This window comes from Myotis davidii, unplaced genomic scaffold (genome assembly GCF_000327345.1).
Source record: "Myotis davidii unplaced genomic scaffold, ASM32734v1 scaffold54, whole genome shotgun sequence".
In the NCBI taxonomy this organism is placed as follows: Eukaryota; Metazoa; Chordata; class Mammalia; order Chiroptera; family Vespertilionidae; genus Myotis; species Myotis davidii.
The window spans coordinates 4,352,534-4,374,433 of NW_006287915.1; the positions used below are offsets into that span (position 1 = coordinate 4,352,534).

The 21,900-nt window shown below is 36.5% G+C and overlaps 2 protein-coding genes and 1 pseudogene across 2 annotated transcripts in view; 1 reads left to right on the plus strand and 2 right to left on the minus strand.

The window, feature by feature from the left end:
- The window catches only part of TPH2 (tryptophan hydroxylase 2), a 104,887-nt gene extending 102,801 nt beyond the window's left edge, over positions 1-2,086 (minus strand). The window contains exon 1 of the mRNA XM_006759735.2: positions 1,795-2,086. Within this exon, the coding sequence (XP_006759798.1) occupies positions 1,795-1,899 (105 nt within the window). The 5' untranslated portion in view covers positions 1,900-2,086. The remainder of the gene's footprint in view (positions 1-1,794) is intronic.
- Positions 2,087-4,078: 1,992 nt separating this feature from the next.
- Positions 4,079-4,460, plus strand: LOC107182475 (annotated as a pseudogene).
- Positions 4,461-13,724: 9,264 nt separating this feature from the next.
- Positions 13,725-21,900, minus strand: part of TBC1D15 (TBC1 domain family member 15) — a 71,027-nt gene continuing 62,851 nt past the window's right edge. Inside the window, exons 12-16 of the mRNA XM_015561328.1 lie at positions 20,144-20,265; positions 19,156-19,253; positions 17,094-17,210; positions 16,527-16,613; positions 13,725-15,065 (exon numbers count right to left, since the gene is read on the minus strand). Of these exons, the coding sequence (XP_015416814.1) occupies positions 14,844-15,065; positions 16,527-16,613; positions 17,094-17,210; positions 19,156-19,253; positions 20,144-20,265 (646 nt within the window). The 3' untranslated portion in view covers positions 13,725-14,843. The remainder of the gene's footprint in view (positions 15,066-16,526; positions 16,614-17,093; positions 17,211-19,155; positions 19,254-20,143; positions 20,266-21,900) is intronic.

Below are 21,900 nucleotides of genomic sequence, written 5' to 3' on the forward strand. Positions count from 1 at the left end.
GCCAATGGGTATCTATCTACAGAAGTTCAGCACGAAGGGAAAAAATCAGAAAAGGGGTGTGGAGAGAGGGGGAGGAAGAGAGAGAGAGAGAGAGAGAGAGAGAGAGAGAGAGAGAACTACCTAATCATTAGGCACAAAGAGTAGAATCTGAGAAACTGAAAAAGACTAACACTTTATTAGCCATTCAAGAAACTATATATATGACTAAGTAATGACTATTAGTCCTTTTGGCTAAAGACACAAATGGCAGATTCCAGTCAGATCACATTGTCAGAAATGCAAAATTTAAAAAAGCTGGAAACTTTAATTTGACAAAGCAAACCTAGGGTGTGCTCTTTTGTACATGCAAATGAGGAATTGGGTAAACAGTGAACTTTATCCCTGACAAAAAGGGATTCAATACAATCTCGCCAATCTATTAGTTCCTCATGAAACTGAGGAAAGGACCTTAGACATGGAATCCAATGAATAGTGACTTGCCATGTCTTCCTCTGTTTTCTCTGCTGGCTTTATTTTCTCATGTTAGTATTGTCTCACTCACTAGATTTTTATATCCGTAGAAATACTTTATTACTTATGACTTAAGGGAGAAAAATGTTTAATGCAGATATTGGAGTTTGATAGCATGTTGTCATTAAAAGTTCAAATGTCGCAGTACTCTCACCATCTGCCTCCTCCTCACTACCTAACACAGAGATCTTAGATAATTAAATAGCATAACTCTGAGTTTTCTTTGTTTTCCTTCTAGCATTACAGTATAACTTCAAAATTCCTCCATGCAATATCTCATCCAAATATTCACGATATTTAAATGTTAGAAAATCTATGTTTAAGTTTTTTGGTCTTATTTTTACATATTGATTTAAATAGCTCTACAAAACTTGCCCTGATTACTTTTCAACATTTTAGCAGTAATAATACACCAGTACAATAAACCCTCTGGCACGGAGTTGGAGCTACAATATTAAAACAGATTTTTCTATGATACAGACTGAATTATTATCGGTTGATAAAGTCTAATAGTACAATAATGAAATATCATTTAATATTTTTAATGACTAGAAATATGAATACATTTTTCTTTCAGTGTCTTTTTTTAAATTAAATTCCATGGCTATTACCTCAAATCAGAATCTAAAATCCTGCAAAATATTACTTTTTATTCTCTTAATCTTTAAATATAAAAACTATCTTAAATATTGAAACAAATGGTGTAACTTTCATATTCCATCAATTAAACTGAATAAAATGGAGTACTGAGCAATGCAGGAAAACTGTTGAAAGGAACTCAATCTTCTTTTAATCCAATAGCCAATACCTATAGAGTAAAGTAGAAAAGATTACTTCTGTGTTTGAAGGTCAGGGTCTGTAGTTGGAATGGGGGCTAGGAGATGCAGTAATCTTTCAGGAACCCTGAAAATCTATTTCATTTCTTCTCCCTGTTCCCTCTCATAATAAATGGCCTTTCAAAATTCTACACACTTTTGGGGGTGTGGGTGTACAACATTGGCCTATAAAACCTTTTGTCGATGTTCAGGACCTTCTTTGCTTTCTACTTATACATTCTGAGGAAAAGAAGTTTAGCATGTAGCCATCAGTACACCTGCTCTACTTTATGGAGAGAGAAGGAAGACTGGAGGCAGACAGGAGGGAGGCAGGGTACACAGATAGAGGAAGGAGTTGAGGTGTGTGTGCTTACTCTACACCAGGTGTCCATATGACAATATGGCAGGATGAGACCATTGCTACCCTAGAAATTACTCTCTAGACTAGTCCCAGATACTCAGTACTCACTGTTAAGCTGCCAAGTAGCTGATGCTCTTCGGGCACCGCTGAATCCAGGGAAAACCCTCTCCTTGCCCAGTATTTACTGGAAAACATCATCATTGCCGGCTGCATGGATCCCGATGTAATTTTCTTTCTCTGCAGCAGGGGGGACTAGAGGGGTAGCAGCTGCACTGGTGGAGATTGAGAAAGGAGCGCGAGAACAGCAGCCTGCTCGGGGCGCTGTCCAGAACCCTGGTGCTGAAGAGCAATGTGAATCCTCCCTTCCCAGGGCTCCTTTATATGAGTGACTGGGGACTGATGGAAGGCTGATTAGAAAGAAACTCATTTCTTGCTGTTGATGGCCACGGTCAGATTACAGACCTGAAGCCTGGGGTTATCTGTGCTCATGATGCGATTTGTTTCATAGGTCGAGTAGCTGTTTGGACGTGGGTGATGGAGAACAATACATAATAGGGTGTTATTTGTGAAAGAAAATATCTGTCGCCTGATGTTAGCTCTCATTTCTCAAACCCACTACTGGCAAGTTAACCTCAGCCTTTAGGTGACTATGAATTCAAAGATTTTGTGCTTTCTTTTCAAAAGAAGGAAAAATTTTTGAGACAAATCAGCACTGCTGAATCCCTAAGCCATTTATGTTATATGAATAAGCTTTTTCTGATCTGATGTGTTGTGTGTGGACATGTGCATGTGTGATGGCTTTCATAAAGGTACTGCTTTGCAATTGTGTGATGCCATTTTGTGGTAATAGGCAATTGTAAAGAAAATGTGAGGCTTTGCTTTAGCCACACATACACAGATTAGCCATATGTTTGACTAACCAAATAGATATAGTTGAGACACTAACCCTAGAATCTTTCTCACAAAGTGAAAAGGAAAGGAAGAAAAATGCCCATTCAGCCATTCTTTTGATGCTATTGATGGTTAGAAAATTTTTTTAAAAAAATTTTCTTTATTGATTAGGGTATTACATATGGTTAGTGAATTTTTCCTCTCCACTTGTAACTAGATCAAATCCAACAATTCAATTTGAAATGCATATCAATTGATATACTTATTCAAACTTTCAGAAGTCATGAAATTCATTTATTGCCACCTTCTTGAGGGGTGGATGGATGACTCTTAACCAAATGCAGTTGTTTGACTGCAAAACTAACCAAAGCCTGGGGCTGACACTGCTTGTCGACATAGAAAAGAATATTAAACATCTCAAAACAGAAATAGATGAACTAATATTAACTGAATTTTCATTGTTCCTGGAGGCTTGAGGGCGAACATTATTTTATCTAATTTTGGAAATATTATTTGACTTGCATTTTCTCTAAAAATCATTTCTGACCAGCTAAGAGGAAATTCAAGTTTAAATACATTGACTGAAATAATGGTAACATTAACTAATATTCCTGAGTGCTTAGCATTTTTTAATTTCTATTCTGAGCATATTTTTTAGGTAAAATAGAGATTCACCATCACAAAAGCACCTGCAAGACAGAAACCATTATTTATATTTTACATATGAAGAAACTAAGGCACAAAGAATTTAGGTTCATACAATTAAAGAGTAATTGAGGCAGTATATAAATTCATGTGGTCTGGCTCCAAAATCCATTGCTCTTAACTATTACATTAGATAGCTTCTTGAATATTCCAAACAAGGAAAAACATCTTAACAAAAAAAAAACTAAACTCAGGAAACCATACATAGATTATTTCAGCAAAACAGGGTTTGGGAAGATGTGTAATTCAACGAAGATTTGTTAGGCACTCACTTTGTGTTCGGCATTGAAACTGAATCCTAGGATGCAAGATGAATGAAATACAGTGCCTACCTTCTAGAATATTACAGACTAGCTGAAAAACCATACATGCAAATAAATAAGTGAACAAAATATGTTGACTTCATAGGGAAACATTAAAGAATAAGGGAGAGAGTGCTTAATGCTACCTTAGGGGAATCAGAAGAGGCTTGTAGGAGGTGTGCCCTTGCTGGGATAGAGCATCGGCCTGCAGACTCAAGGGTCCCAGGTTCAATTCTGGTCAAGGGCACATGCCTGGGTTGTGGGCTCAGTCTAACATGCAGGAGTCAGCTAATCAATGATTCCCTCTCATCATTGATGTTTCTATCTCTCCCTTCCTCTCTGAAATCAATAAAAATATTTTTAAAAAAATAAAAGTGAGTTTGTGTTGTTAGAAGGGAACGGGAAATGATCAGAGACATATTTCATCTACAGAAAACAGTATAAGAAAATATGGGGGTCTGGGCAGCTTGGGCAGCCGGAAAAGCGGCAGCAGCCAGGCAGCCCAGGTTCTCGCAGTCACTAGGTGCGCTGCGGCCCTCGGGCACCCAGCACATGCCCGCCCCACTGCTACAATGCCCAAGAGGAAGGTCTGCTCTGCCAAAGGGTCGGCCAAGGAGGAGCCCAAGAGGAGGTCGGTGAGGTGGTCAGCCAAACCTGCTCCTGCAAAAGTGGAAACATAGCCCAAAAAAGGCAGCAGGAAAAGGTAAATCTGCAAAGGGAAAGCAGGCCGAAGTGACTGACTAGGAACCTAAAAGGAGAGCTATCTGCGGAAAATGGAGGAACTAAATACGAGGAGAGTCCAGCCTCAGGTGAAGCAGGAGAAGCCAAGTCTGATTAATGTCATAGACCATGTGTTATCAGTGGTCCCCGTCTCCCTTCTTGTCAATCCAGAACAATATTTTTATCAATTATTTTACAAATGCAAATATTTTAGTAGCCCTAGAAACATTTTTAAGGAGGGAATTCCACCTCATCCTATTTTTTTAAGTGTAAATGCTTTTTTATTTTAAGAGGTGAAATCATTTGCTGGTTGTTTATTTTTTGCTACAACCAGAAAATAGTGGGATATTGTGTTACAGAAGACCGGAGAAGAACCAAGCAATGCTTAGAGAGATGGAGTTACATTTATTATTATTATTACATGCGGGCCCAGAGAAAAATGTCTCTAGAATTCTGGGCGAAGTCACACAGGAAGTTTCCTGTATTTACACCTTTTTACCCTCTTTGTCCCCCAAATATGGGTTTTTTCCGGTTCCCTTTGCAAGTTCTTAAAGAGCCCTATGTGCTGGGGCTTTGAGATCTCAAACAAAGGCTTGGCCTGGCGCCAGCACTGATCACTTCATCTGGGGAAGGTTTATGACTTCTCTGGAACAGGGAGTAGTCTTATTTCCTTATTATTTAAGCAAGCAAGCATTTACAGAAGCCAAAATAGCAGGCTTAAAATTTCAAACAGCAGTTTTTATATAAGATGGATGCTTCAATTGAACATGGGAGGCTTTGTCTTGGGGGTCAGCTTAACTTTCCATAGATGGGGCAGTTCTATATCCTATACTAGAAAGCATTCTAAATGGCAATTTAGAGTCAGTCGTGCATTTGCTATGTCTTGAACATTTTTAAATTATTTCTATTCACATGTTTTGGGTAGAATTGTTTCCTTAAAAACAAACAAAACACTTCTTGATCTTGGTTCTCCCTTCCAGAATTTTGTGCATCGTTGATGTGGTAGTCATTTTCCTAGTAACTTTGTTAATGTGCTGCAAAAGATTGAAAATTTGATAATGTAGTATATATGATATTAAATTGTAAATTAGTGGGGCTTTGATGTAACAGCATATCAACATTTAAAGATATTGGTACTTGATACTCTATTAAGGAAAATTAGCCTCAAAAATTTTAAGCTGGAAAGTCACTGTTTAGAAATGAATAGCTCAGGTAACTTTACAATTTTGGTACACATGTTCAGAATTGTGTACAAATTGAAATGTTTGTGTACTGATCCTCAAAACAAACAATATACTCTCAATTATGAAAAAAAAGAGAAAATATGGAAAGCATAGTGTTTACTCAACAATGGTAGAGAATGGTTTGGAGGCAGGAGTGTCCAGTGAGAGATAAGGCTGAAGAGGAAAGCAGGGCCTATATCCTGATAAACTTTGAATGGCATCGGTGGGCTTTGCACTTCACCTCATTCTTCAAGAATGATTGAAAGGGTTTTCTGCAAGACAATAGCATAACCACATTGGTATTTTTAAAAAGTAGCATCCTGGAGGAGGACTACAAGACTGAAAGACATAAACCACTTAGGACTTGAAGTAGTCCAGCCAGGAGAAGATGCCTGGCCTCGTATTTAGGAGAGCTACGTATTTAGACTTCAGCCAAGTAATGGGATTTAATGTCCACAGACTGTCTAATAGTCACTATAATTTCCATGCTACTAAAAATGCTCAATGCAGACATGGCTTGTGATTATTTTAATTTTTATGATTATTTGCTATATTGACCAAGAAAATTGACTTGAGAATGATCAGACTTCATTTATAAGCAAAATATATCTTATATGAGTGCTCTCATTGTCTTTCTAACAACTTTCATAAAGGGAGGTTGATAAAAGGCCTGCATATTTAAGCCCAATTTGAAGGGTATAAAACTGAAGCACAAAAAGGATAATGATGTATTTTAGGATCAGTGAGCCAGTAGCTCAGATGAAACCAGAATACAGTTCAGATTTGAAATCAAAATTACCCCCATCAACAGGAAACAAACCAAATGGTGCCCCCAGGCTGTTTCTGTAGGATAGAATGTTTGGGGAAGAAAAACAAACCACAGAGCTTTAGATTAAAAAAGATGGCCTGTGGCAGTATCTATTTGGTTGCCATCAGATAATAATGATAGCATTTATTAAGGTTTAATCATGCCCGGCACCCCGTATTAAACATTTTATATGTACTCCACTTAGTCCTCACAACTAGGGTAGTATTTTTCCCACCTACAAATGAGAAACCAGGGGCTCAGAGAATGGTTATGATCACAAAACTAAGGAGCAACTTGGTCAAATCCATGACTAGCTGACTCCATATCCTGTGTCAAAACCCAAATAGCTTAACCCTTCTGTTTCACGTTCATAAGTACAGTGGGCATTTTCTGTAATGAATAATTCCATCAATTTGACTGAATTCCCCCCGTCCCCACCCCCGACATCTGACTCCTGGAACTCATAGAATAAACTCTCCCTCTATTCCAAGAACATAAAATATAAAGTGGCCCAAGCATCCACACTTCACCTTAAGCCACCTCAAACTCCTTGAGGAAACAATGTAAAAGAAACTGTTTTTTAGTTCAGAAATACCACTTGTTACTGGTTACTATTAATACCAGTTACCATTACTATTTATCCATAAGTACCACATCTTGTTACCAGTCCCAAGTCTGTGTGCCTGAGGCTTCAAAGGAACCTCAGAATTTGGAACAAGGCAAGGTTTATTGATCAAGAAGGCACCAACCACAAAGCTGGGAGCCCTAGTAGTTCCTAAAATACATCTTAAGAAAGTACAGGGTCCTAGCCGGTTTGGCTCAGTGGATAGAGCATCTGCTTATGGACTGAAGGGTCTCGGGTTCGATTCTGGTCAAGGGCACATGCCTGGGTTGTGGGCTCAATTCCCAGTACGGGGTGTGCAGGAGGCAGCCGATCCATGTTTCTGTCATCATTGATGTTTCTCTCTCTCTCCCCTTGTCCCTTCCTCTCTAAAATCATTAAAAATATATTGGCCGGGGGTGAGGGTGGGGGGGAGAGAAAGTACAGAGTTTAGGCTTCTTTTATGTCAAGAAGAGGGGAAATGGGAGGAGCTATCTTTTAAAACCTCAAGCCCCAAGTAGAATTCCTCTAGTGACTAGCATGTCTAAAGCAGAAGCTATTAGCCTGAAGGCAGTGGGAACAAAGCAGGCTTGAATAAAGCACTTCACTCTGCTACACTATTAGTATAACTCATATTATGTATGTTTACCTAGGTATGGAGCTCTGAATTGTTACCAAGAAACTTTGAGGCAGTGACGGCAGGTAAATGAGGAGAAAAAGTATGCAAAGCTTCTAAGATTTTAAAAAGTTTAACAAAGGATATATATTTTTAAATCTATGGTGATGCTCTCAGATGATGTGAGAGTCCTTAATATAAATTTAGAAAAGAGACTAAGAGGGATCCCCCAAGATCCATGGTCGGCAAACCGCGGCTCGCGAGCCACATGCGGCTCTTTGGCCCCTTCAGTGTGGCTCTTCCACAAAACACCACGTGTGGGCATGCACGTAGTGTGATTGAAACTTTGTGTCCCGTGCGCGGAAGTCGGTATTTCGTGGAAGAGCCGGTATTTTGTTAGGGTTTTTCAAAATGCTGACACACCGAGCTCCAAAGGTTCGCCATCACTGGCCTACACCATGGCCTTTCATGGACTCATTCCACAGTGAAACTCTCAAATGAAATACCCACATGCAAAAGAATGAAACTGGGAGCCACTATCTTACACAATACACAAAAATCAACCCCAAAAAATTAGATTTGGGACATAAATACTCACATTTGAACCTTCTCACAGAATAAACTTCCGTTCTTGTAAGTTTTCCTTTTTACTCTAATTCCGAACTACTGAGTTGAAGAGAGAGATGAAAAACTCAGCAATCCAGACATGTGAAAAATATTACAAAATCAAGTTTAGAGAGTAATCAAAAGAAATTCCTGTGGTAAAGAATCTTTTTTTTGTAAAAGGAGAGGGTAGATAGGTTCTCATATATGGAATGATTCAGTTGTAGTCCTGTTAGGATCACATGAATAAATTAGGAAAAAGGATTCTGCTCAAGCTGAGTAATGGCTCCAGGATTCTGCCATCTAATTCAAACCTCTGAACCTCAGTTGATGCATTTTTTTAAGGTGTTTTTTTTTTCTATTGATCTCAGACCCAGGCATATACCCTGACTAGGAATTGAACCATGACCTCCTGTTTCATAGATTGAAGCTCAACCATTGAGCCACGCCAGCTGGGCAGTTGATGCATTCTTATTCCTTAAATTTCCTCCCTAAAATGTGCCTCTGGCAGGACTAACCCATTCATTCCATGAGTTATAGTTTATGAAGCTAGGGTTTCTTTTGTTACCCCTCTTAGGTATAAAATGTCAATGAAAGGGTTTCTTCCCTACCTTCGCCAACTGAAACTTCAGCACCTCATACTACACTGAAATGGTTAAAGGCTAATTTAAAATACACTATTAGCTAATAGGATGTGAAAGAAGCTAGTGAGAACCACAAGGCTGAGTTTCTCCTCAATTTGGAAAGTCCAGTAGCTTGTAGATAGAATCCTTAAAAGCTCTGTAAATCAAAAGAATATCTGTCCCAAAGTTATCCAGAAATTGAATTTAAACTGAGCAATTTAACAAAAATGTTTTCTAACTTGCTTTCTTTACACTTTGACATGTGCACAAGAACATTATCTTGAATTTTGTCATTTGGGGAGAGAAAGGTGGTGAGGCTATAGGACCATCTATGTATTTTAATAGCATTACTTCTATTAAGAGTACAAAAAGTACAATTTCACTCAGAAAACTGAACGACTTAAGTCTTGATATATATCATCTATTTATCATCAATGGGTTAGATACTATTAACTACTGATGACTTTCTAGTGTACAAATACTCCTTCTGGCACACTTAGCAATTGACTCAGCTAACAAGAAGCATGTGGCCCGTTTTCTTTGGGTGCATCCTGCATACTGTGTCCACCATTAACTGCTTGCAGTGTAACTGCTAAGCACTCAGGATGACGTCAGTGGTTTCTAGAGCAAATTGCTTTGCAAAGTGAGCCTACAACTCACCATGAAGACATTCCAGTGCCTTGTACAACCAGGCCAGACATCTAAAGCAATGTAAACACGGCCCTATTTGTGTTTTTATAGCGGTCCACAAACCCACTGGGTCGTTTAGCATACCTCCAGTAAGACCAGTGTGGTGTTGGAAAACATCTATTACTGTCACAGTAAAAGCCCATCCCTGAGGTTAATAAGTCTTTTTAATTAAAAAAGCTGAACCAGAACTGGACTGCTCATTGATCATAGCTAAGCTTACTGGAATTTGTTCTTTTCATTCTGTCTCTTTTTACACAGAGAGAGATGTGTGAGAAGCAGTATACTACATAGATATTTGAGGAAGAGGAGTGTATGTAATAGCTGAACTATTACATTCTAACTTTAGGCATTGAATTACATTATGCAAATATGGTATTTCTGATTTCTGGCAGTTCTTAGCAAAAGATTTTACTTTTTTTTTACAGTGCGTTCATAAATAGTGTAATTTTCCATGGGCTGTGAGAGTGCTTTGGATAGCCAAAAAGAGTTATAGAAGTCAGTCCAGTCTAACTGCCCTACCCGACCCTACCTTTGCATCTAAGGGCAACACAGTTTTTCTCCATGACAAGATGGATAGCCTAAAAAATAAAAGTTTAATAACAAGACAGCATGAAAAATATTTGAAATCAACAATCTTCAAAAAACTACAACTGAAAATCCCCATGTTATAAGGACCCAAGGAGAGAACAGGCCAAATACACTGCATCATTCAAATGACAGTGTATTCACATTAAAATCACAGATATTAAGTACCACGTAATGACATTAGGTACTGATGAAAACCTTTCAGAATCATTTCAAATTTTATCGTTTGATGTTTAGAAGAGACATTGAAAATTCATGTTCACAATGTGAAAAGGGGAAATCTACATAAAACAACAGGTTAAGATGACTGACATCACTTTTTGCTAAAAACCAGAACTAAGGCAAATTCACCTTAGAAAACCAAGGAACTACTTTTAAAAGTTAGGGACTTAACTACCTGACCATAGCCAAACACTAACCTATAAAATACAATACATAATGGTAGTTCTCATTGGGGAGGCTCAGGAACCACTTGAATGCTTGTTAAAATGCAGGTTCCTTGACCTGCCAAAAATTCTGATTCCATAGATCTGAAGTAGAGCCTGGGCATGAATTTTGTTAATATAAACCAAGGGTTTGGAAATGAGCACTCTGAAGGTATTTTAATTAATGGAGGTTTAGCATATAAAATTATTAGGACCAGCCATATTATTCTCACATTAAATATTTGTAACACTGGTTCTCAACTTTTGAGAAAACCGGAGAACCTTTTAAGAAATTATGTGACCTTTCCCCCAAAATATGCATGCATACACACAAGACTTCCTATCTGGTAAGAAGTTCACACATCTTCTGGAAACCCCAAGTACAGGAATCCAAGCTAGAATAGCATTACCTTGAACATAGTTGCAAGCGGATCAGGTGAAGTTCTAGGTTCTTCAATAAACATTTTGGGTTACTTGTATAAACTACCTTTAATAATGGTCATAATTACATGAATTTCCCATAAGAATTAGTTGGCATCCATTAAAACCCTTGGAAAAATCAGGTTCAGCAAAAACCACTATCTATCCCAAAAGAATGTTTTCCTTACTCAAAAAACAACTTCAGTCATCACCAAGGCTGAAGTTCCTAAGGTACAGAGATGAAGAATCCTAGACACATAAATCAATCAAACTAGGGATGTTCTTAAATGCAAAAAGGTTTCTCATAGACTTATATCAGAAGAAAAACTTTTTAAAATTAGACATTACCTGAACTTTAACAACTTTAAATATCACATAACACAGCATATCTTTTATATGTTATCAAGGTATGAACAGAAAATCTTGTTAAAACTAAAAAACAAATCTTTAAAAAGTGAGACTAACAAATTTATCTGAACTATTTCAGCAATCTCAATAGCTGAAGTTTACAAAATATTTGCTAACTCTGATTTTGTGAACTCTGATTAAGATTTTATCAAGCAATCTCCTCAGCAGAGGACAATAAAAGCCACAAGAAACAAATGAGACTACATCAAACTAAAAAGCTTTGCACAGTGAAAGAAACCATCAACAAAAGAAAAAGGAAACCCACCAACTGGGAGAAGATATTTGCAAATGACATGAGATAAGGGGTTAATATCCAAAAAAAGGTGTTCCCCAAAAATATGTACACACTTCAAATAATTATTAATTTCACTTTTTCTTTTCAGATTTAACCCACTGAAATTAATAATTATTCAAAGTGTATATACATTTTTGGGGAACACCCTGTATATAGAAAACTCATACTACTCAACATCAAAAAATAAATACAAACAGCTCTAGCCACTTTGTCTCAGTGGATAGAGCATCGGCCTGTGCACCAAAAGGTCCTGCGTTCAATTCCAGTCAAGGGCACATACCTCAGTTGCAGGCTCCTCCCTGGACTAGGCCCTGGTTGGGGCTCGTGCAGGAGACAACCAATCGATGTGTTTCTCTCACATCAATATTTCTTTTTCCCTCTCTCTAAAAATTAATGGAAAAATATCCTTGGGTGATGATTTAAAAATAAAAAATACAACGAACAGGGATTAAAAAAATGGACAGAGGATCTGAATAGATACTTTTCCAAAGAAGACATATAGATGGCCAATGGACACATAAAAAGATGCTGGACATTACTAATCATCAGGGAAACACAAATCAAAACCAAAATAAGGTATCACATAACATTTGTCATATTGACTATTATCTAAAACACAACAAATAATTAATGATGGCAAGAATGTGGAGAAAAGGGAACCCTCATGCACTGTTGGTGGGATTGCAAGTTGGTATGGCCATTGTGAAAACCAGTATAGAGGTTCATCAAAAAATTAAAAATAGATCTATCATATGACTCAACAACTCCACTTCTGGGTAGCTATCTGAAAACTGTAACACTAATTCAAAAAAGATATATGCACCCCTATGTTCACTTCAGCATTATTTGCAGTAACTACGATATGGAACCAAACTGTCACTCTCAAACGAATCAAGATGTGTATTTATATATATATACATACACACATATACATGTCTACACACACAATGGAGTATTAGCCATAAAAAATAATGAAATCTTTCCATTGTGACAACATGGATGAACCAAGGGGGTATTATGCTAAATGAAATGTCAGACAATGAAGAACAAATACGGTGTGATTTCACTTACATGTGGAATATAAAAAAACAAAAGAAATAAACTCATAGATATAACAAACTTATGTTTGCCAGAAGGGAAGGAGGTGGAGGGAAAGACTAAAAGGGTGGAGGGGAATAAGAGGCACAAACTTCCAGTTATAAAGTAAGTCACAGGGATGTAGTGTATAGCATGGAAAATATAGTCTATAAAATCGTAATTTTGTACAGTGACAGACGGTTACTAGACTTAGTGAGATCACTTTGTAAGGTATATAAATGTTGAATCACTTTGTACTCCTGAATCTAAAATAATATTGTACGTCAACTATACTTTAATAAAAACTCTATCTAGCACTACATTACTTTTCCGTATAAAAAATGTGCTAGACTATTTAATCAAGTGTTTTAGCAAGTAGTTTTATTTAAAACTTGACAAAAGTTCAACTTACTAAATGTGTTAAGATTTTTTTAAAACTCTGAAGTAGATATCACATTACGTAGTGGGAACAAATGTCCCCAAAGCCCCCTGTCCAGGAAGGACAAGAAGGACATCAAGATGTTCTAAGCAATTTCCTGAACAGCAGGAAATGAAAGGCTGGAGATGCTGAGTTTTTGATCAGTTTACTTTTTTTTTTTTTTCTGAATAGGCTTACTCATTATTAACTGATGAAAGATAACACATATGATATTAAAAACTAACATCTAATGGTTCTGTCATGATTGTCAGTTAATGCTCAAGTAGGAAAAAATTTCATTTGCTTCTCTATTTTTATGGGGGGGGGGTCAGAACCTATCTATTGGATCATTTTGAACTGCGTCACATTTTACATTGTTAGCATCAACTGTAGAAAGCTGCTTTACTGCGTCACATAATTATATCCTCCATGGCAACACTATGCCCAATTTCATGCTGGTGAAAACTTTTTTGTTATGAGAGAAGTCTTATTTATTTCCACAACTCATCCAACTGACTGTTTCGATCACATAAAAATATGAAATTTACTGGGTCCACCTTGGATTTATTTTCTCCTAATGAAGAACCAGCAGATTTTTTTCTAGGTGTGATTTAATTGAAAACACTACTTCAACTTCAAATGTATTTTAATGATATGTACAGGCGTTAACAAATTACAATGAAAACGGAACCAGTTATGTTAATTCCACATAACTTAAAATCATGCAACACTGCATGGTAAAAACAACAGCTTTGTTCATATACAAAAGAGTACTATTTTGAGACTTATAATAGTATACTGAAATTTTTTACATAAGCTTTTTGCAAAGAGTATTTTATAAAAATTTAAAGACCAGATTAATTAGTAGTTAATACATTATTAGGAACGATAATAAAACATTAGGAAAGTGAGGTTACGAGTAATTAATTTCAAAATTATACCAGGTATAGGGTTGAATGTAGCCTCATGAAATAAATGCTTGGTTAAGAAAATAGTTTTGAAAAAGATCTCATATTGATGCTATGTATTAATTTTGTCAAATCAGGGTATATAAATCAATAGTCAAGTTTATTCAGTTAAAGAAAATATGCTATCCCTTTCTTATACTCATAAATAAGTACTTATATAGTCTTTATATACAAGTGAACAAAAGTCCATTGTAAAAAATATACTGCCAATCCTCTTATGCTTGAAGTAGCTCTTTATCTACATATTAAATTGCATTGATGAAAATGTCCAATTTAAATCACATTCGACCAGCATAAATATTTAAGCTGAATATTATTGTAAACAACAGAGAAAAACAAATTCTTTTATTTTGTCACTGGGTAGCAATCTACTTCTCAGTTTAGAATGCTATAGAAAGGCTCAACATTTAATTTCATAAAATCCAAAGCCATTAAATTTAGAGTAAACAAAGTGAATGGCTTCAAAGTGCATAATTTCCAACTCATCCACTTGTAATATTTATTCGATTCCAGTTCATCCACATCCACAAGAAAATAAAATGTACTTAGCTATAAAAATACTAGGGAATGTTATTGAAAAAGAAAGGCTATTTGGTAGAAGTAACTACAAAAATAATTAGTGTAAATCTTTGTAAAGCTTTAATGCAAGAACATCAGTACACTTTCTTTCCATTAATCTTAAAGCATGATCATTACCAAGATTTAAAATTTCCACCTTTCAAAAACTTGAAAAGAAGTTGCAACAAAGTGTCTCTTCAAAAAGTAAGCAACAAGAAGGATCATGCAGGTGTTAATCTGCTAACATCTGGGGACACTGATATCTGTGTGGAGCTGTCATCTCTGGCTCCACTGGCAGTAAGTACAGGCAAGGAGTTACTCTGAAACGCAGGTGTAGAACAAGCAGTCAAGCCAACATGTTCATCTTCACCCGTGTCTGAATCTGGTGTTGTGACTTCACTGTCCTGAAGCCCCAAAATCTCACAAACTGCTTGTGGCAATTCCTGAATATGAAAAACAAAACCATCATTCGCCATAGAGGGAAATTAACCACAAAGAAACACTTCTAATTAAGACTACACTGATTCCAGAATTTGAACATTTGTTCTAAGATTGTAATTGTTATGTTCCCTCTCAAACCTTCCTTCTTCACTCCAAAATGAAATCCTAACCACTTTTTTCATTAACTGGTTCCCTGATCTATTCTGAATCAACCCTCTTCACCCCACTCTATCACACCCACAAACATAGTTACTAATATTTTATTTATCTTTATTATTGAAAGTTACTAATATTTAGCATTTGTTTCATTCTCCTTGTTTTTCTACTATCTTATTCATACTTTCCCCCTCAATATACAAAGGTTCCTTTAAATGTAAGAAGGTACCACTGATATTTTTTGAACAGAATACCTACCAAATAAGTGTTTAAACTGAACCAAAATAAGCATTTGGAACCATGAACGAATGACACAAAGACCAAATAATAATTCTCATAAAAATGCAAAAGTCAAAATACATCTATGATTTGAATTCAGATAATCAAATTTGCCTTGTTATCAAACAAATTAAGAGCATGATACACAAATGTAATGGCATGGACTAATCGTTTCTGATTAGCAACTGTCTTTATTTGGAGACATTTCATATTTAATATGCGGTCCTATTCTGTATTCACTAATTCGACTAGGGAATACATACCAATGCTTAAATTCTACAGCATCGCCTGGCCGGCGTGGCTCCTTGGTCGAGTGTCGACCTATGAACCAGGAGGTCATGGTTTGATTCCCGGTCAGGCACATGTCTGGGGTGCTAGCTCGATTCCCATGAGGAGGCATACAGGAGGCAGCCAATGATTCTCTCTTATCATTGATGTTTCTATCTCTCTCTCTCTCTCTCTCTCCCTTCCTCTCTGAAGTCAATCAAAATATATTTTTAAAAAATTCTACAGCCTCGATGGTTGTCACAGAAATGTTTTCATTACTTTTGCCATTTTGCCCTATTATATGATTTTCATCTAGCATGGTTAACCAACTGTTTTCAATTACATGTTGTAAATCTATAATGGTAAACAAAATGCTAGCCAATGCTTTGTGGCTGCCTTCAACTTGCTGAAACAGCCATTTATATTATTTCTAAGAAGAAAAATTTGTTCTTGAGCTCAACCCACCAAAAACATTAACAAAAAATCTTGTAATTATTTAAAATTCTGTATACCTTGAGCCCTGGCTAGATAGCTCAAATGATTAGAGCATCATCCCGTACACCAAAAGGTTGTGGGTTCAACCTCTGGTTAGTGTGTGCACTGGAGGCAACCGATCAATGTTTCTCTCTCACATCAATGTTTCCCTCTCATATCAATGTCTCTCCTCTCTCTCTCTCTCTCTCCCTCTCCTCCTCCCTCTCAATAAACATATCCTTGGATGAGGATTAAAAAAAAATTATATATATATATATACTGTATACCTTGCATTTTACCATCTGTAGAGAAATTGCTTCTGCCTTGCACAGTACATCTTCTACATCAATTTTCATGGACAATTCATTAATATGCTAAAGTGAATCAATAAAATAAAATGACAATCAAAATTGGAAGCACTGTATGTTCTACTATATAAATAATTACCACTTACATTTTACTACAGATAAAATCCTTAAAATAAAAATATCCACACACTACAAACAATCAGAACATTTAATACATCTTTTCTTAGATCATTTCCTGTTTTAAAGCTGAAAAATAACTAATAAGCTTATGGAACATTAAATCTAACAGCTGTCTCAAGTCTACTATCTTAAAGTTATAAGCAAAATAACAATATTCTTTTAGAAAATTAACTATTAAAAAAGTGTACATTGAATTTTCCTTCTCTCCTAACTACTGGCCAATATGTAATTGATGAACTGTCATTCCCAGAGTCACTGACAGTTTAAATTACTCGAGGGATTCAATAAATCTTCAAGAAAATGTTTTGTGTATCAAAACAGGGAATAAAAACAAAATATTAAAATCTAAATTAAAGAAATAACTACCTTAAGTATTTCATTAAAACCATAATGCTTTTCCATTATTTGCTGCTTTTCTGATTCCAAAATAGCACAACAGAGAAGAAGATGGAAATTTTTACATGGTAGTTCAGTCCACATTACCTATAAAACAAAACAACTATTTACTAAACTATAATAATTCTAAAACATTTTTCTCATATATACAATGCTGAACTCTAAATGCCTTCTATGCAAAGCAGAAGGTGCTTAGATGAGGTAGTCCACCAGTTTTCTAGTTAGGAAATGAGGGGTAGAGAAGGAAAGTCTTACCTTTACCTACAAAGTAATTAACATTTTGTGAACACAATGAATTCCAAATGTGGCTCTTTAGGTAACTACAATAAGCAAATCATCGAGTCTAACCAATATGATGAATGGTATTAATTAAGGAGCCACAGCTATGAGGTTAAGTTTAAGGTATAAGGGTTAGAGGCATTTTCAATATTTTCCTGAACTTTCAATTACATGCTGTTTCTCACTTTTAAATCACCTTCTGTCTCTAGAAAACTAAATCCTGTAAATAAAAAAGATTCAGTTACACAATGCATGGAACCAAAAACACCCACAGACAACTCTACATTTTAAACATCATATTATATGTCACATATTGTGACAAAAACTCAATCAAATACCCCAAATTTATACCCAAATGCATAAAATATTTAATCAATAGCTGCACTTCTTCCTAAATATTTACTTATGTCCTCAAATTTAAGGCCTTAATCTCCCCCTGTTTAATGTACCTAATAATATCTTTTTTTTTAATATATTTTATTGATTTTTTATAGAGAGGAAGAGAGAGAGAGAGCTAGAAACATTGATGAGAGAGAAACATCGATCAGCCGCCTCCTGCACATCCCCCACTGGGGAAGCGCTCACAACCCAGGTACATGCCCTTGACCGGAATCGAACCCGGGACCCTTCAGTCCGCAGGCTGACGCTCTATCCACTGAGCCAAACCGGTTTCGGCCCTAATAATATCTTACCTGGAAACATAAAAAGACCCATATAACCATACTATTAAAGCATACTTAACATGTTTTCATTTCTTTTACCAGGTGTAAATCAAGTTGAATAATTTCCAGACTAATCCAACTTTTTAAAGTTTAAATGAAATTCAATTAACCTCCAAGGGTTTCCACTTAACATCCCAATATATTTGGTAAACACAGATTAGGAAGTTATTCTAACTATGTGGTAATAATATTCTCAATCCATCCTTTTAAAAAAGTTGAGTACTAAATAACAAAATTGACAACCTTTAAAAATATGATTCCAGGTCAAGAACATACGAGTTTTGCCTGGCAAGTGTAATCCAGTGGTTGGGCATCAACCTATGAACCAAGAGGTCACCAGTTTGTTTCCCAGTCAGGACACATGCCCAGGTTGCAGATTCAATCCCCAGTATGGGGCATGCAGGAGGCAGCTGATCAATGTTTCTCTCTCATTGATGTTTACATCTCTCTATCCCTCTCCCTTCCTCTCTAAAAATTCAATAAAAACATATTTTAGAAAAAGAAAAGAATATGTGAGTTTTTCTTGAAACTCTGGTTTCCTCATCTGTTAAATACAGATAATAGAATGTGTTATGTTATTATTCATACTTTGCTCTAACTTAAGTTTCTCTTACAAAGCAAAATACAAGTCTGCTCCCTCCCAATATCTCAAACTATAAATACAGTGCCATCTAAACTGATTGGCCTGCTAAAAAGTCCTTGAACTCTACAACCTATACCAGAATATGGCAGAGCCTCACACAGTCAAGTCGCCCCAGCAGAGAACACAGACACAAATGATCTAGAGAACTGGATCTGGAAAATCAACTAGCCCCAAATCTCATAAGGATTATAATTTATAGAAAAAGGCTCGAAAGATCAGGTATTCAGCTCAAGATCATTAATTTTAAGGAGAGACAACAAACTATCAGAATTGTGAAACATACTTGCTTTAGAAATTTCAGGTAGACTGGTATAATCCATTTATATTCTATAGAATAAATTGTTGCTTTCCATAAGAAATAATACATTTGTATAATTTAAGAACTTACCTCCCATAATCGAAGAATATCTAGAAAACTAAATTCCCTTTTGAATCTGATTAAAAGCCATCTGAAGCAAAAGTAAAGGTATCCAGAGTCCTGAGATTCTATACAGAAGGGAAAAAAAAATATATGGCTTACTCTCATGCTATTTATCTCAGAACACAGTGACCTATTTCAAACTCAAATTTCTCTATGCATTTTAGGCTATTGAAAGTCCTATAAATTTGTCTTCTACTAATTAAAGGAAACAATTCAAAGTTTGCAGGCTAACTTCTTTAAAAGAAAACAACCAAATAACAACAAATAACTCATTTTAAAAATAAATTGTTTTAAGACATAAGTACACAGACCAGCCAATGTGGCTCAGTTGGTTGAGCATTGTCTCATGCACCAAGAGGTCACCAGTTGAATTCCTGGTTAGGGCACACGGCCCGGGTTGTGGGCTTGATCCCCATAAGGGACATGCAGGAGGCAGCCCATCAATGTTTCTATCTCTCTCCCTCTCTTTTCCTCTCTCTGAAATCAATAAAAACATATTAATAAAAAAATATAAAAAAGAACAATAACTTTTTTAAAAAATATTTTTAAGCCCTAATCAGTTTGGCTCAGTGGATAGAGCATCAGCCTGCAGACTCAAGGGTCCCAGGTTCGATTCCGGTCAAGGGCATGTACCTTGGTTGCAGGCACATCCCCAGTGGGGAGTGTGCAGGAGGCAGCTGATCGATGTTTCTCTCTCATCAATGTTTCTAACTCTCTATCACTCTCCCTTCCTCTCTGTAAAAAATCAATAAAATATATTAAAAAATAAAATAAAATGAAAAATATTTTTAAGACATAAGCATGCCAAGACAGTTTGGTCCTACACTTTTATTCCTCAGAGTAACCCTGGCAACAGCAATAGAACATATATGTCTTTAAAAGAGTCATTTACATTTTTTTCTCCCTATGAATTACCCTACAATTTGTTGGGTATAGTTCTGATTCACTACCTTACCTAAGTAACTGCAAAATCCACTGTCCAACAATCGAAGTAAGGTACTTAGTTGAATTAGCTGGGTCTTCATGCCTTGCATTTGTTCTTCAAAATTCTGGTGCTTTATAGAAGAAAATACATGTTACCATATAAGTAATATTTAGTAAATATTTTATAGTACATAACTAACTAATGACTAAATCATGAGTCTAAAAACAAATGTTAGACTCATACCATCTATACTAATAAAGGGGTAATATGCGAATTAGACAGGACGTCTTCCGGACAAAGCCGCAGTGGCTGCTGCTGCAAGAGCTGGGCAGAGGCTCAGGCAGCCGCGGCAGCTGGCAGTGGCAGCAGCAGCAGTGTGATGGGGGAGTCACCTTCTCATGATTGGCCCCGGCTGCCTCCCGCAGAGGGAGGCCAGAGGCAGCAGCAGCGAAAGGGTGATGGGTGCAATGCCTTCCCATGATCAGCCAGTCGCCTCCCACAGAGGGAGGCCAAACTGTGGCTCCCCATGGGGAGCGGGCCTAAGTCGTCAGTAGGACATCTCCTGAGGGTTCCCAAACTGTGAGAGGGGGCAGGCCAGATTGAGGGACCCTCCCTCCCAGTGCACAAATTTTCATGTACCAGGCCTCTAGTACTGATTATATTTTTTTAACCGTTTCACTGCTATCGCGCTCTTCTTATGTTACTCCAAAAATGCGAAGAGCGTGATAGCGCTCCTGTTTTTTTTTTATGCCAAGACTGCGGAGAGCATAATAATGCTGCTCCAAAACACTAGAATTTGTATAAAAAGTGTTTTACATTTTTTCCCATACACGCGCAATTAGTGCCGCAGTTTTGGCATATGTCCGAAAAAATATGTCAGCAGCCAAACGGTTAAATCACAACAAATTAAAAAGCTAGAGCAACATTAAAAAAGACGGAAAGAGAATCCTTGGTCTCAAACTAGGGATTATTTTCCCCTCTATTCCTTTGATTTAGATAAAAAAGAATGTGGAAACAATTAACTGTAGACTGATTGACATACTAATTTCTGACATGGAATAAGAGATTTAGTAAAAGGAAACACATCTGGGAAATAAACTTTCATCAAATCACTTCCATTTTAAAATACTTCTTCAAATTATCATAAGAAAAATCTATTTTAGTTTTAACATGTTTCATTTTAAAGAATTAACTATTTCTTAGGTTTGATGACATTAAGGAAATCTGCGATGTCAAAACCATCTTCATGACAATACTAGAAGATTATATGCATCTTGCACTTTAAAATCTCTCACAAGATGGGAAACATCTGTAATAATGTCAACAATTTTTTTTTAAATCTCCCAAAGTATAAAGGTTGCATAATGTGTGATAATGCAAAAGACTCAATCCAGAAGCAGGTAGGACTAAACTAGACATTAAAGAAAATGGAAATGTAGAACAATCCCTCTTCTCAGCAAATCTGTTTTTGTTTTGGAAAACTAAATTTCCATTTTAAAATGTTATACATGTTAAAGTGTAGTATGTTTACTGTTACTTTAAAATGAGTAAGTATACAAAAAACAGAATGGGAAGAACCAAGATGGCGGCATAGGTTAACGCCGGAGTTTGCCGCCTCGAACAACCATTTCAAAAGTGAAACTAAAAGACGGAAGGGACATCATCCAGAACCACAGGAACGGTGGCTGAGTGGAAGTCCTACAACTAGGAGGAAAGAGTAACGCATTCGGACACTCAGAGGAGGCGCAGTGCTGAAGGCAAATTCTGAGGTGCGGAGTGCGCGGAGC